Source organism: Galeopterus variegatus, unplaced genomic scaffold, assembly GCF_000696425.1.
Source record: "Galeopterus variegatus unplaced genomic scaffold, G_variegatus-3.0.2 Scaffold462, whole genome shotgun sequence".
Classification (NCBI taxonomy): domain Eukaryota; kingdom Metazoa; phylum Chordata; class Mammalia; order Dermoptera; family Cynocephalidae; genus Galeopterus; species Galeopterus variegatus.
Window position 1 is genome coordinate 379956 of NW_007726573.1, and position 17110 is coordinate 397065.

General features: G+C 37.4%; 1 protein-coding gene across 3 annotated transcripts in view; it reads left to right on the forward strand.

Annotated features, from left to right (window-relative positions):
• Positions 1–562: 562 nt before the first annotated feature.
• Positions 563–17110, forward strand: part of LARS (leucyl-tRNA synthetase) — a 60315-nt gene continuing 43767 nt past the window's right edge. For 2 of the 3 annotated variants that reach the window (XR_550238.1, XM_008569075.1), the window contains exons 1-6: positions 594–734; positions 7766–7884; positions 10002–10089; positions 10487–10567; positions 14234–14371; positions 16858–17019. Coding sequence is in view for 2 of the 3 variants with exons in the window: in XM_008569075.1 (XP_008567297.1) it covers positions 729–734; positions 7766–7884; positions 10002–10089; positions 10487–10567; positions 14234–14371; positions 16858–17019 (594 nt within the window). In the remaining variant the exon portion in view is untranslated. Of the gene's footprint in view, positions 735–7765; positions 7885–10001; positions 10090–10486; positions 10568–14233; positions 14372–16857; positions 17020–17110 lie in introns of all 3 variants that reach the window. The other variant, XM_008569074.1, reaches the window with a different exon arrangement.

Below are 17110 nucleotides of genomic sequence, written 5' to 3' on the forward strand. Positions count from 1 at the left end.
GGCTGGTGAGATTGAAGAAATGTCTTAAATTTTATTTAATTTTAATTAACGTGAATTTAAATTGCTACATGTGGCTAGTGATTACTGCATCGGAAAGAGTAGCTTTGGATGGTGGCGCAGCCTAAATGGTCTGAACCTGATAAGGTAGAAGGTTTCCAGTCCCTCGCTTAAAAATGGCGATTGCTAATAAATGGTTATAAAATGTCTAAATGCTGGGCTGTTGAATGCCACCGACAGTAATAAACATTTGTGCATAGTGGCAAGCCATAATTAGCACCTCGGGCCTTGAACGGTAATTAGCTTCGTATCCTGGCATCCCAACAGACACCCAGCGCCATAGGGTGAAAAGGCCAGGGAACGCCACCTTAACCCGAACTGCATCATGGACTTTGCAGGTCAACGAGTCCGTGACGTCACTGCCGTAGTGTTCTCTGAGTGGGCCTATCAGGTATACTTCCGGTGTTACGTTGTCCTCTAGGAATTGTAGTCAATGGGCGCCTACTGAACGTCGGCTCTCGTGGTCTGAGAACTACAACTCCCGGCGGGCCATGAGATGTACGCAGCGGTAGTTAGTGAGCCTAGCGATTGCTTTAGCAGGTGTGAAGCGTGTGCTTCAGTGCCGTTGGAGGCCTGGCTTCCCCCAGAGGGAGGGGGAAGGTTGAAACCACTCCTTAGAGGGGTTTGCCGGGGTCACTGTCGTGGATTTGTAGAGTCGGCTGGGCGGCGCCATGGCGGTGAGTTTGGCGGGAAGGGAGTTTGCTGGGCCGGGCCTTGGAACCGGGCTGGTCTGTCTATAGGGTCTGTCCATGTGCTAGCTGCTGTCCTGAACAGAAAAAATCCTTTTCTAATTAGAGGCCTTCTCCTCCTCCACCCCAGACCCCCATGCTTAACGCATGGCTGTCGTAGAGAATGTGTCTTTTCTTGCTAGCTGATGAACCAGGAACTTAAGTTTTTAACTTTACAGACTACTCGAATGTCATGTGCATTGTTTCACCGGAGTTTCTAAAACCGAGGTGGAGAGAGGAGTATGTAACATGGATTCCTCTTTTCAACAAAAAATTGAGCGTCTCCCCGTAAAACAGTCAAAAATCTCAGTTTTCATGGAGTTTACGTGTGTGTGGGCTGCATACTAAAATATATGGTAAAATATTATATGGGGTGCCGATAAGTGCTATGGAAACAAACAAACAAACAAAAAGCAGAGTAGGAAAGATGGGTAGGCAGTGTGGGGTGGAAGTACGGTAGCAATTTTAAAAAGGGTGGTCAGGCTAGACTTTGCTGAGAAGGTGGCATTGTGGCAAAAAAAACAGAGGTAAGAGAGCAAGCCATACAACTATATGGGGGAAGAGATTTCCATGCAGAGGTAGCTGAGTGAAAAGCAAGGAAGATTGCATGGCTAAAGGACAGTGATCCAGGGGGAGATGATATGTGTGTGTTGGGGTGGGGGGACAGAGGTTGGTGGTGGTCGGTGAGTGGGTGTAGGTCATATAAAGCCTTGTAGGTCCACGTAAAAACTTTGATATTAACTCTGGAAGTCACTGGAATGTTTTGCATGAGTAAGTGACAGGACTCTATTACTTTAAAATGATCATGCTGGCTACTGTGTTGAGAATAGACTGGTAGTGGAGGAGGGATGATTAGAGGTGAAAATCAGATCAGTGAGAGTTCTGAGTAATCAGTTGAGAGAGGATGGGGACTTGGGCCAGGGTGGAAGTACTGGAGGTTGAGAGAGGTGTTTGGATTCCAGATATATTCTGGAGGTAGTGCCAACAAGATTTGCTGCTGGATCGATTGTTGATGATTTGGAAAGCTGTGGGAGAAGCAAGGTTTGTTTGGGGTATGTGTGAGATCAAAGGTTCTTTGTTTTGAAATGTTAAGTTTGAGATGGCTGTTAGTCATTTTAGGTAGAGTGCTGAATAGGTATTTAGATCTATGAACTTGGAGATCAGAGGAGAGATGGGGTCTAGAGAGGAATATTGATGTTATTTAAAGCTATGGGACTGGATGAGGTTGGGTGTGCATAGATTATACAGGAGATCCAAAAGATGAGATGAGGAATATCTAGCAAAGGCAACTGAGTAGGAAGTATGAGACTAGTGAGATAGGAAGGAAGGAGAATATGCTATTCTGGAAGACAGTTAAAGTGTTTCAGGGAGGAGTGTCAGAAGCCATTGGTTGATCAAAGTACTGAGTAAAGAATGAGAGGATTGACTTGAGTTCAGGAACATGGAGGTCATTTAAACCATTTCTGAGGAGTGATGGGCAAAAGCCTGGTTGAAGAGAGGGTTCAAGAAAGAATGGGAAGAGTGGGACTGGAGATGAGTATGGGCAACTTCGAGGAATTCTGCTATAAAGGAGAGAGAGGAATGAGGTAGTAAATGAGGGTCAAAAGAGGCCCTTTTTTAAAAAAAAAAATAGAAATTACATAGTGCTTGTGTGTTCATGGGAATCTTCCTGTAGAAAGAGAAAATTGGTACAGAAGAGAGAGAGACTTGCTGGAGTCATTGATGTTCCTGAGTAGAATAAAGAGGATGGATCTGCTGCATCCGTAGAGGGGCTAAATAGGACCACACTCATCTAAGGAAAGAAGGCAGAGTCTTATAGGTACAGATGTGATGAGAAAACTTGTGGAAGTTTTCTGTTCACTTCTTTTTTCTCAGTGAAATAGGAAGCAAGATTGTCGGCTAAGAGTAAGGATTAGAGGGGAAGGGTTGGAGACTTGAGGGGGAAGGAGAAGGTATGAAACACTTGTGAAAGACACAGTGCTGTCAGTAGTAATTTCTGTTGTTATGGAAAAGTTCTATATTGATGCTGTCTAATTTGGTAGCCACTAGCCACATGTTGCTATTGAGCACTTGAAATGTGGCCAGTGCAACTGGAGGACTGCATTTTTAACATAACTTCAATTAACTTAAAATTAAATAGCCGCATGTGGCTTGTGGCTACTGTATTGGACAGTGTGCACATTAAAGTTAGAGAAGAACTAGCCTAGGAGAAGGAGTGACTGGCTTTCAGAAATTAGTATTGTTTGGTGTCACTTGTGGTTAGTGGTCATAAATTTAAGTTGAGACCAGTTAGCGTGGTTTAATGTTTTTCTCCTGCCACTTTCAGCTGCCTGGGTAAAGGGACAGAGAGAGTGGATAGGAAGTTTGGAGTTTTGCCAGGTTAGAATGATGAAGTAAGAGTGGAGCTTTGAGTGATTATACAGATGGACTTAAGGGAGAGAAGTGGGGAAATGGGGCAGGATGGGGTGGGGGGTTAAGGATTAGTGAAAAAGGGGTCAGGATCAGTGGGTCCCAGTAAGATTGAAGAATTATTATAGTTGTGATTCTTGGAGGACCATCTATGTTATATTAAAGTCTTTTGAAATGATTATCTGTGTGGCAATTGAAATCACGAGAATGATGAGAGAAGTAAGTAGTATTGGAGAGTCACAATAAGCCACTAAATAAGACAATAAGGAACTAAAAACCCAAAGTAAAGAGGGTGTAAGGCAGGAATTATTATCTCCATTTTACACTGGGGGAATCTGATCCTACAAGGTAAAGTATTATTAAGTAAAATGCAATGTAACTCATATTCATGGAGCATCTTGCAGTTTACAAAATGCTCTTTTGTGTGCAGAAAATAGACTTGGGCAGTTGAGAGAACACTGAACTGTTAGACTGAAAACCTAGGTAAAACCTGTCTAGGGTTCTACACTTAGTAAGTGGTGGGGCCAGGATATGGGCAGAATACCAAGAGGAAGCAGAAATAGGAGTCAGAAGATGAAGGTTTTTACCCAGCTCCACCGTTTGCTGGCGTGATATCTGAACTTCAGATTGCTTGTCTTTGAAATGATGATTGCTGTTCTACCTACTTCTTAGGGTTATTGTTAAGAATGAATAAGTTAATGTTTATAAAAATTTTTTAAGAACTGCAGAATGCAATGAATATATGAAAAAGTTTATTATCTAGTTCAGTGATACTGAACTACAAATATTAAAAATTATACTTTCCAGTTGATACTGAACTAGATACTAGGTTCTATACTGGGAGTGATTTTGCCCCCAGGGAGCATATGGCAATGTCTGGAGACACTTTTGATTGTCACAGCTGGGAGTGTGCTACTAGCATCTAATACGTGGAAACCAGGGATACTTCTAAACATTTTACGACACACAAGACAACCCATGAAAATAAAGAATTATTTGACCCAAAATGTCAGTGGTGTCAAAATTTAGTAACTCTGATCTAATTAAATAACCTTTTATTACCAACAAAAAAATTGAGGCTCAGATTGATCAAGTGACTTGCTCAGGTTTATATAGCAAGTTGGTGCTGGGGCCAGTGTCAGATTTCGCTACCATCAACCTTTGAGGCTTTGAGGGACAACTTTTTCGGAGAAGCAGAAAATGCAAAGAAGAGTTTTTGTGTATTTAGCATGCTCAGTACAATGAAAAGAAACACATAGTTCTAAGTAATTTGTGATGCCTTGCTGTCATGTTCTTTAAAGTGGCTGACGTGGTCATTTTTAAGCAAAAAATATTTTTCATGTAACTTCTGTGTCAATGGTATTGTATTTGATGCTGAGGTGACTATAAAAGACCTAAATGTTCCTACCTGCCAGGAATTTACAACCCAGTGTGTCTAAGGGATCATTTGGTTGCATGCAATGAAGTCAACTCAAATTGGTTAAAGAGGAATTGAGTAATGATACAGTGGAATTTCATATGACCCATGACCTGAGGGTAGGAGGTACAACTAAGCTTCATGAGGCCGTAGGTACTCTCTTGGCCTCTTTCTCTGTAAAAATATTAAAAATTGTATTTTGCAACTACGTTGGCATAAAGATGAATATATTAGTATTATATATTAAAATTTTTTCTTTGACCTCAAAGTTCATTTGTTTCTCTTGATTTTAAAAGAAACTTAAACATATTCATGAGCCCCTAAAATACTGTGAGCCCTAAGCACTGTGTGTAGGGTACCTACTGGATAAGTTGCCCATTAGGAGTTGTATGGGATGGCGTGAGAGCCAAGTGGAAGTGACTTACTTTCTTCTCCTAAAACTACTTTGCTAGAACCTATTGACATGGCTCCAATCTAACTGTGAATTTATCTGGAGATGTAGAAGAGTGTGCTTAACTGCTTTTGCTGTGCTATCCTAAATGAGACTTGGCTTCTTTTACTGAGGAAGAAAGGGGAGGTTGCATATGTTGTCTCTGCCACAGTTAGCTTGTTTTAAAATGGTAGTTTTTATATATTAGAATTGAAAGCAGGAGTTAGCATATATTGGAATAGAGAGACTAGAGGCAGGTTACTTGTTAAGAGGTTTTGCAGTAAGAGGGAGTAAAGGAGTTGATGGTGTAAAGAGGTTGGTAGCAGGAATGGAAAGGAGTGAACAGATGTGAGGCTTATTCTTTCCTGGAAAAGTAGATACCTTATGCAGCCACACTTAGTTTTATGGAAACTAAGAAGAGTCCAAATTTCTTAGCACCTTGATTCAAGTATGCACCCCAGTTCCTAATCCATGTTACTTATTTATGGCCACAATATGCAAAAGCTGGCAATGTGTTATTCACTTCTCTTTTAAAATATTTGAATATTCAACAAATATTTGTTGAAGGCCTCTCGTAAACTAGACATTGAGGATACAGTGAGAAATTACAGAGTCCCTACCATGAACAAACCTACAGTCCAGTGGTAGAAACAGGTACTGACCATCACTGTGTGATTAGTGCTATCATAGGGGAAATTTTAGTAGGTAGGAACATATTAAGGGGCATCTCATGAACTCTTGGGGAGTCAAGGCAGGTGCTTAGCTAAGACCTGAAGGATGAGATAGTCAAGCAAAGAGACTGGTGGAGTATGAAGGTAGAGCAAATAGCCTAGAGGTAAGAGAGGGAGCTTGGCACATTTCAGAAAATGCAAATTGTTTAATAGGCTTAGTGAGGTGGTGAGTGAATGGAGGGGAGGGAGGGAGAGGCCTGGCAGAGATGAGACAAGAGCCTTGAATACCAGGTTTAAGAATATGGACTTTATCCTGACAGCAGTAGGGAGTCTCTGAAGGGGGATTGACACGATTAGATTTGTGTTTTGATATGATTTCCACACACAGAAATTATGACCTTGTCAGGATTTATAGAAACAAAAAATTTACTTGTTACTTTTATTTTCCTTTGGATCTTTTTTTTTTTAGTTGCTGGCCTGTACAGGGATCTGAACCCTTGACCTTGGTATTATAACACGGCACTCTAACCAACTGACATAACTGACCAGCCCCCTTTGGTTCTTAAAGTAACTTGTTATGTCCATGACTTTTTCAAATTGTGGAATTCTTTCTCATTTCCTCTCTGTCTTTGTGACAAGGTTCTTCCTTTAATCCATCATTTCAACTCCTTGTAAACTGACTTTTCATCTTTCTGTTGCTTGTCCTTCTTCATCTTATACCTGATTAAAAAATAAGGAATAGTAAACCATTCTTTGATTTAAAATATGGAAAACTAAAAATGGTAAAATAGAGTTGACAAATTTATGGTGGATTTATACTGAATTGTACCTAATGTTAATACTATCAATTATTTTTATTACATAATACATAAGGTTTATTTAAGACAGTTACTGAAGAAATAGCAGTAATTTTTTTTTGTTGTTTTTTTTTGATTATACAGAATTCCTCTTTGAATAAAAATTCAAAATTGTATAAATATTTTTTTTAAAAAATAGCTAAGAATGCAGTATATTAGTGATGTAAGTAGAAAGCATTTTTAAAATTGTTGGGTGGGAGGACAGGCGGAGGACATGGTTAAAGGAGACTAGCTGGGATCCATAGGTTGGGTGAGTTAGGGAGGGTACCTCTCTAGTGGGATGTAGAAGTATGAACAGATCCAGGTATTTTCTCATTTGAAAATGCTACAGAATTGGAAATGTTAGCATGTAAGAAGGGGAAGAAAATCTAATTTTGGTTCAGATAATTTTATATCAGAAAATGAAATTGTAGAAACTAATATTTTCAAAACAGAATTAGGTTTGTGTCTGGTTCATTGATATGCAGCTTTCACACCTGCCTATTCTGTAAACGCTATGTTCCACTTGCTATTAGCAGCTAATTCTTTTTTACATAGAGTCACACACTGAGAATGAAGTTCTAATCCGTCTTCTTTTCCAGAGGTGGAGTGATCCTGCTTGTTCCTTTCTTTCACTTTCATTCAAGGGTGGCTTAAAGGGATGTTGGAAATGTTGTCAGGTAGATCCAATATACTAGAGACTTGCTTGCTATTTTCTTTTTCATTTTAATTTCACATTAACATTCTGTTAACCATTTTAGAGAGAAGTTCTTAATCAGCTTCCTTGAAAAAACTAACATAGATGGCTAATCTTCCCTCGACCTCTACCCATTTGGGCCTCAGCGTCCTCCTTTGATGGGCATAATTGCAGCCTGGCAAACAGGCATTGCTCATCCTATGCTTTTCTAAGTATTCATATATTTTAACTAAATAGGAACATTTGATGACACTGTTACATTATAGTATCTATTTTAAAAATGTATTTCAAAGCTTTTTACATATTCAAATAATTTTTAACCATCTCTCTGAGGTTTGAAATGGACAGGTCATGATAACCACTTTTAATATTGTTCATTTAAATTTCAAGATAACCATGAAAAAAATCGATCTATCAGTGAGCAGCTGAATTCTGTATGAACCCAATTCTTTCTTATTCTTTTTTAAAGTGAGTCTGCCAAAGTGTCGAGTGGATGATTCTATCTCTTTATGTCTAGTAGGAAAGAAAAGGAACAGCCAAAGTGGACTTTTTGAAGAAGATTGAGAAAGAAATCCAACAGAAATGGGATACTGAGAAGGTGTTTGAGGTCAATGGATCTAATTTAGAGAAGCAGACCAGGTGAGTAATAGTCCATGAAGTTCTGCACATTGTATTTGTAAAACCATTGGCTTTATCATATGGAAACTGCTCTGTGGAACAGGTAAGATAGATTGTATTTATAATGTCTGAAATGGTCTAAGGAGGTGACTTCTTTCTACATTTAGATTAGGATCTCTTGTTCTATGGAATTCTTAAGTAATTTTTCATATTTAGACAAGGTGGTATGTTTTGATGTTTCTGTTGGAGAGACTCATAGTTATAATTGTCTCTAAAGACACAAAACATAAATTTTGAAGCATTTCTGTATTTGAAGACCTTATTTTGTAAATACTGTATTGCCTCGATCCTAAGATACCATTGGTTTTAAGATAAACCGGAGATAATGATATATTGGGGAAAAATAAAAACAAAATAAGTGCCTCCACAGGCACTTATATGCATCAATTATAAGATGTATCCCAATTTCAGATATGTTGACATGTAGAAGAATGTGCTTCTTCAAATTGAGGAAATACAGTGATAACAATAACAATAGTAGTGTAGCTAACATTGAACACTTATTGTGTGCTAGACAATGTGCCAAGTTTTTTACATGCATATTCTCATTTACTTTTCTTTTTTTAACTAATTTTTTATTGTAACATAGTTGATTGTACATATCTGTGCGGTACAGAGTTGAATATCAATACCTGTGTGCTATATGTGATGCTCATCATTTAATTTTAATAACTTTTAAGGTTAACAATTTCTTTTATCTCTGTTTTACAGATAAGGAAAGAGGCACAGAGATGCTAAGTAACTGGCTCAAAATTACATAGCTAGGAGTTGACAGGGTCTGGGTTTGTTTTTAGGACTTTTTTTTTTTTTTTTAAAGATGACCAGTAAGGGGATCTTAACCCTTGACTTGGTGTTGTCAGCACCATGCTCACCCAGTGAGCTAACCAGCCATCCCTATATGGTATCCAAACCCATGGCCTTGGTGTTATCAGCACCACACTCTCCCGAGTGAGCCACGAGCTGGCCCATTTTTTAGGACTTTCTGATTCCAAAGTCTATCCTCCTTGCTACTAAGCTACACTGTAATGTATTATTATTTTTTTTAAGAAGAAAAGAAATTGCTGTAATACAAAGTCTCTAGTGTTATACTTGAAATTATAAGTTGAAGCTTCTATTCAGTTCCAGAATTTTCATCAGCTTTAAGGTAATTTAAAATAATTAGAAGTGAACTGAAAAAGCTACTTTGTTTAGTGAGAGAAGATTAAGTATAGGTATAGGCAACAACACTAAAGAAACTTAGTACTGTTATATAACATGAGTGAAAAAAGCAAATTGCAGAAGTCTACAGATGTTTACCATTTTTTGTATAAAGCTCATAGTGAGCAAAACTAAATGGTAGATTGTTTAAGGGCACAGAAATATATGTAAACTTTTCAAAAGCAAGGGCAAAAACAAATTTCAGAATATTTGTTATCTGGTGGGAGAGTAGGAAGGAACATGAATTCATAAGTCAGATGTTTTTACAGGTGTTTATTATGATTCATAACATGTATGAATGTTAGATATACCTTATAAGAGAAAAAAAATAATAAACAGTTTTAAAACAGTGCTTTTAAGTGGATCCACTATGTACTGTATAATGCTGAGTATATTTTATGTTACCTGATGCACTTTGAATTGCTTTAAATACATCTAGTGAAAATAAATCTCATTTAACCAGTAAAACATTAAATTAGTCCAGATTCCTAAGAGTATTAAAATTTTTTTTTAGTATGTCATCTTTACTCAAATATTTTAGCTTAAGTTAAACCTCTAGTATTTACTACAAGGATGTTTATTTCTTAATAGCCTCCTATAAATGTCTTATTCTTTCTAAATCAAAACTAAGTTTCAATTTTAGAGAGCTTTTGATTTCTGGATTTATAAATTTTCTTTTAAATAACTAAAATTTAAACAAGTTATTTATATCAAGCTTTCCCTCCACCTCACACCTTCATTGTAAAAGGAGCCTTACATTTTCTTTTCTGTACTTTCTTTTTCATATGATTGTTTTGCAGCAAGGACAAGTTTACCTTCATTGTAAAAGGAGCCTTACATTTTCTTTTCTGTACTTTCTTTTTCATATGATTGTTTTGCAGCAAGGACAAGTACTTTGCAACCTTTCCATATCCATATATGAATGGGCGCCTTCATTTGGGACACACATTTTCTTTATCCAAATGTGAGGTAAAGCTTTCTCTATGTTTAATATAATGGGATGAATAAATCTTTAATAAATCCTGTTTTGAAGAAAAAGGCATCTATTGAACTTATTTCCTGTTAAGGGAACTTAGAATTCCTTAATTTAAAGCATAATTTAATTGTTGTATTTAATTTTTGCATGCCGTGTGTGTATATGTGTGCAGGGGTCTGGGCATGTATGCAAGTTCAAAAGTAATTCTTAGGTTGGTGAAAAGACAGAAAAAAAAGACAGTGTGCTAGAATTTTGGAATGACTATAAAATCTAGCTGGTATTCTAAAGGAAAATGTGAAGAGGAAAACTAAAATTCTTTGTGAAAAGTCAGCATTTTATATTTGTCTAGCATTTTAAATTTGTAATATAAATTTTGTTTTCTTTCTGTAGTTTGCAGTAGGGTACCAGAGATTGAAAGGAAAAATTTGTCTGTTTCCCTTTGGCTTGCACTGTACTGGAATGCCTATTAAGGTAAGATTGCTTATAGGATTGATTTCTCATCTTTTTAGCTTAAAGTAAATAGTAATATCCAATTTAAGAGCTTCAAAGAGGATTTCCAAATACTGCTATATTGAAGTGTTTTGTGAAATGAGTTGAATTTAGTATAGTGAAAGTTAATTGAAAAACCAGCATTTAAAGAAGTGCCTAAATAAAGGGCACATGTTATGGTCTAAGTGATTTCTAAGTAATTTTGATGCCTTTTGGTTCTCTTATATATTCATGTCTGTTTTAGAATTAGGTGGTAACTACTGATGAATAAAATGCACAGCAATTGGTGCATTTGTGACATGTATTCATTCATACATACAGGATGTTGGCATAAAGTAATGGACTATTGTATTATATTTTGATTAGTTTTGCAGATGTCTTCATTTCTCATACATTCATACCAGGAATAATTCTCAATGATGAATGGGCCAGAAAACTAGAGTTGAAAGGATTCTCTGAGTGTAATAAGATTAAGATATGTAACTACTATTTCTTTTTGTTCTCCAACCGTTTGTTTTAAAAAATATCAATCCTACAGAAAAGGTGAAAGGATAGTACAACAAACACCTATATACCCTTACCTGTAGATACCAAGTATTCACATTTGCAACATTTCCTTTAGTTCTCTCTTTCAACACATACATGCATACATGCTTTTCTTTTCCTTTTTCTATGAACTTTTTGAAAGTAAGCTGCAGGGCCGACTCCGTGGCTCACTCGGGTGAGTGCAGCGCTGGGAGCGCAGGGGTGCTGGTAGTGCCGAGGCCACGGGTTTGGATCCTATATAAGGATGGCCAGTGTGCCCACTGGCTGAGCGCGGTGCGGGTGACACCAAGCCAAGGGTTACGATCCCCTTACCGGTCACAAAAAAAAAAAAAAAAAAGAGAGAGAGAAAGTAAGTTGCAGACATGATGATATGTCATACCTAATACTTCAGCATGTATCTCCTGAGAACAAGGGCATTCTTTTGCATCATCACAGTCCTATTATCTCCCCTAAGTAGCTCAACATTGATGTAATATTATCATCTTTATCTAATCTATAGTCAAATTTCTCTAGTTGTCCCAAAATGACCTTTCTGGCTGTTTTTTACTTCTTTTGTTGATCACACGTTGCATTTAGTTACCAGTTCTCTTTAGTATCTTTTTAAAATTTTTATTGAGTCAAATTGATTATACATATTTTTGGGGTTCAATGTTGAGATGTGTTGATCAAATCAATATTACTAGCATATATATTGTTATAAATCATACTTATTCTTTATGCCCCTTGTCCGGTCTCCAGCCCCCTTCCCCTCTCCCCTCTAATTATCCTAGATTTCTTCTTTCCTTCTGAAAGAATAATGGTTACTCTGTTGATTTGTTGTCTAGATGATCTGTCCAATGCTGAGAGGTGTGATCAGGTCCCCCAATATTATCATAGAGCAAATGCTTCCTCTGTCACTCTGTAATGGGTTTTGTGGAGAAAGACATCCTCTTCTTTTCTTTATCTCTGCTGGTGACTCTCCTTGTGTCAATGCACGCCAGTGGCTGGCGGACCATCTGCGTGGTAGTTGTGGCATCCAGCCACTTTCGCGGCATCCATGGTTATTGTGGTGGCTGTGGTGGGCCACCTACACGGAGGTGATGTTTTTGGCATGCTCCTTGGTGCTGATAGTGTGCCTGGTTGTTGGGGGGGTCCAGTCCCTGGCTCTATGTCTCAGGTCCCCAGGTGGACCTGAGGCGCTGGTGTTGTGTCTGAGCCAAAACTAATTTTTTTGTCCTTTGCTTACTTCTAAAGTGGGGAACTTCCTATTAGGACCAATACTTGAGCTCTGTGGTTTAGCTAAATTGCTGCTTTGCTGCTGCTTCCCTAGGGAAGGCTTTTTGTGCAGCACAGGTTATAATGGTTGATTTTATAGGTACTTCTGGCTCTCCAGAGGCTTGGTGCACCTGGGTTGTGTAGTAATTCTGGTCTGGGCCTGAGTCTCTTCATCAAACTGCACCCCATGCAGTTCTGTGTTCCTGACCAGTCTCCTCTGAGTGGTCCTATGCCGATTGGGGTGCAGATCAGCTGTCCTTGCTGTGCCCCAGTGTTCCCCCAGTGGGCCCGTCTCCCCCACTGCCTGTGCTGCAAACTCTTCCCGTGGGATGGACTGTGCACCAGTCCCTTGCGATGACTCACCAGCCTCTGAGTGGCTGCATTTTTTCAGTTGTTGTGGATCCTTACTCCTATGTGGGTTGACGGGAACCCTATTAGGGCTTTTGCTGGCCTGGGGCCACCAAGGCCCTCTTCCCTGCTGCCTTCAAGCAGCTCCATCTGAAGGGTACAGCTGCAGCTTTTGCTGGCTCCTGCTCTGTGTTCAGCAGAGCAGGAGCCAGCCTTACAGCGGCCATGGCATGAAATGGTCAGAGCAGTTTTTGCTTTCTCTCATCATGGCTTCTCCTGCCTTCATGCACTCCAAAGGTCTCTCCTCCTCTTCCCCTGAGCTCTAGTGGCCCCAGCTTGGCTGTTGTTGCTTTTTTATACAGTTGTAATTTGGTTGATTTCTGAGAGTGAGTGATGCTGGGGACCATCTATTCTGCCATCTTGACTGGAACCCTCTTTAGTGTCTTTTAGTTGTTTATCATGGTATTGATATTTGAAGAGTAAGCTAGTTATTTTGTAGAATGTCCCATAATATGAATTTTCTGATTGTTACTTCATGATTGTATTTGGGTTACATACTTTGACAAGAATACTTTATTGGTGAGGTATACATTTCTCACTGTATCATATCAAAAAGCATGTAATGGCAGTTCGTCCTATTTTAGTGATGTTGTTAATCCTTGCCAGATTTCTTCATTCCAAAGGTGACTTCTTCCCTCTATAGTTAAAAGTAATCTATGAGATAATACTTTGAGAGCCTCAGAATATCTTGTTACTCAATAATCTAGTGGTTTAGCATCTTTCAATGATCCTGGCCTGTTTTAATTATTGTCATAGTGATTGCAAAATGGTGAATCTTTTTTTTCATTTATTAACTGAAATTCTTTTGCGTAGAAGAGCCCTCTCCATTTTTAAAAATTCTGTTCTGTATTTGTATTTTTTTTTTTATAACTTTAACATTGTCTACTTGGTGTCATCTTTGGTTTTGACAATGAACTCATTATGGTATAATTGGTAAGAGCTGGGTGGAAAGTCCTACTTCAAGTGTTAGTTATATAACTTGCTAGCTTTATGACCTTGGATAAATCACTTCATCTCTCAGTATCTGTTTTCTAACTTAATACCTGTCCTCTTTACCTAGCAGGCTTGTGGTGATATAAAGTATATGTGACAATAATCTTTAAATTGAGAAATACTGTTGTTAATGTTATTCAAAATAACACATTATGTTATATATCTTTATACTTTTAATGCCTAGCATATAGTATACTACATTGAGTATTTTGGATGTTAAATAAGTTCTCGCTGAGTAAAGGAAGTAAAATATTAATTTATAAATTAGTGAATTTTGAGGTATATGATTTATATCATTTGGGTTTTCTGTAATGATCCACATATGTATAGATGTATTGCAAAAAATTTCAGAAAGAGTCAATTTTAGTTGACCATAGAAACAAGAGAAAACTCAAGTTGTTTTTACCTTGAATTTTGAACTTCGCTACCTCTAATGTTGTGTTACAGGCATGTGCTGATAAATTGAAAAGAGAAATAGAGCTGTATGGTTGCCCCCCTGATTTTCCAGATGAGGAAGAGGAAGAGGAAGAAATCAGTGTTAAAACAGAAGATATAGTAATTAAGGATAAAGCTAAAGGAAAAAAGGTTTGGTGGTTGTTGATATTTATGTTAGTTGAAGTTTTAGATTTATATTTATCTGATTTATATATGTGCATTCCCAATATTATCACAGTGCCTGGCACATAAAATGTAATTGGTAATTTTAAAAAAGTGCTAAAGCAAAAATTATCTTGCTGACTTTCTTATTGCCTTTTTCTCTTTTTTCCCTTTATTTTGAAATAATTTTAGATTTACAGAAGAGTTGAAAAATGGTACAGAGAGTTATCTTATAGTCTTTACCCAGTTCCCCTAATATTACATTTTATATAACTATGATACAATCTTCAAAATAAGGAATTAACATTAGTACGGTACTATTTACTAAACTACAGACTTGGTTTGGATTTCACCAGTTTTTCACTAGTGTCCTTTTCTGTTCCAAAGTCCAATTCAGGATCCCACATTGCATTTAGTTGTCATGTCTCTTTAGTTTGTCTCCTTAATCTCCCTTGTCCTTCATTGTCTTGCATTCGGTCAGATAATTTATAGACTCCCTCAATTTGGATTCATCTGATGTATTCTCAATCTCCCTTGTCCTTCATCGTCTTGCATTCGGTCAGATAATTTATAGACTCCCTCAATTTGGATTCATCTGATGTATTCTCATCGTTAGATTGAAGTTATTGATTTTTGGGAAGAATACCAGAGAGGTAATGTGTCCTCAATGCATCATATCAGGGAGTATATGATATTGGTATGTCTTATTATCAATGATGTTTAACCTTAATTATTTGGTTAAGGTGGTATCTGCTAGGTTTTTCTACTGTAAAGATTTCATTTCTCCCTTTGTAATTAATGTATATTTTGGGAGAGATACTTTGAGGCTTTGGAAATAATATCCTGTTTCTTTTTAAATATTTGCTCATTGATTTTTAGCATTCATCAGTGGATCTTGCCTACAAAAGTTATTACTGTGGTGTTCTAATGGTGATTTTCCATTTTCCTCATTCTTTCTACGTTTATTATCTGGAATTCTTCTGAAGGGAAGAGTTATCCTTTCTCCCCTGTTTACTTATTTATTCAGTCTTTTTTATGCCAGTATAGATTCATGGATATTTCTTTTATTCTGTAGGGTTTTTTGTACTTGTTAACATCACACAATTTGTTGTCAAATTGTTCTGGCTTTGGCAATTGGGAGAGTTCAGGTTGGCTCCATGTCCATTTGACATTCCCCCATCTTTTCTTTCTTTTTTTAAAGCACTTTATTGCTTTCTGGTACCATAAAGTGCTTCAGGCTTACCTTGTATTTTCCTTATTTCGGACCTAGAATCAACTACTTCTTCAAGGAGCCCTGGTTTCTTTTATTGAAGCATGGTATTCAGAAACTAAGATCTAACTGCTAAGTATGCTCCTTGCTACTGGTGTGTCACTGTTTCTAAGCCCTCTAGTGGAAAGAGCAAGGAAACACATACATACATACATACATACATATGTGTGTGTCTACTATCCCATGTATATGCCCGTCTATATTTATTTCTTTATCTCTTTGTACATATTAAAAAACAGGTAAGTTCTTATTGATACCCCTGGCCCCCTTTTAGCACCATGGGGCTCATTCTAGCATTTTCCCTATGCTTATTTGTGACTTTTTACTACTTCAGCAGTGAGAAACGTGGCTCTAGTTATCCATAGTGTTTTTACTTATTTGTTCAATCCTAGCCTAGTAGTTTCAAAGTTGCTAAACTATACTTCTGGGAGAAACAGTTTTCTAACTAATGCTTTTTGTCTTTAGAATCTAGTCAACATATTGTTTTCCAAAATTTCTTAGATCAGTTCCTTTCTTTCCCACCCCTTTTGGTATGGTTATGTCATGTATTTGTAATGCAGTTAGATACATTTGTCACAGTCTGCATTCCATCTTGGGGTCTTTCAACATCCTGGTTGAATTTAAAAAATTTTTCACATACAGTAAAATATATTCTTTGTAGTGTATAGTTCTGTGGGTTTGACTAATGTGTGGAGTCATGTTTCTACCACTCCAGTACCATGCAGAGCAGTTTTATCACCCCCCAAATTCCTTTGTGCTGCCTCTTAGTAGTTTTATAGTTTAAACCCATTCCCTATCTCCAGCCCCTGGAATTTGGTTGTCTTTTTGACATTGGTTAATATTGGAAAAGGAGAAAGCTCTGGTGAGTAGCTTATTTATAGCTAAAAAAGATGTATGTAGTAGTAGAAGGGAAACAGAGAGGGTTTGGTACTGAAATCTTATTTTCATGACTGGTAGTTCTTTATGGTTCCATCCATATATATAGCTAGCATTGGTGTCAGTGTCATGGTGAATATCCTGTTTTTACAGTTTGGTAGACAAAATAATGCTTCTAACTCCTGCAGTGTTTGGATATGTCAACAATATTGTTTTGGAATTAAAAAAATTACCAAATGCGATTATTCACTTAAAATTACTGTGGTCCTGAAATGTTAAAGCAGTTGTTTATTTTTTGATGGAATTTGTTTTTGCCCATTATTTTCAGAGTAAAGCAGCTGCTAAAGCTGGATCTTCTAGATACCAGTGGGGCATTATGAAATCACTTGGTATGTCTGATGAAGAGATAGTAAAATTTTCTGAAGCAGAACATTGGCTTGATTATTTCCCACTACTGGCTATTCAGGATCTAAAGAGATTGGGTTTGAAGGTATGCCCATCATCTCTGTAGTTAAAGAAAATATGAAGAAAGCATTTATATTTGTGTGATGATTCTGTAAGATTTGGACAAGTCTTATATT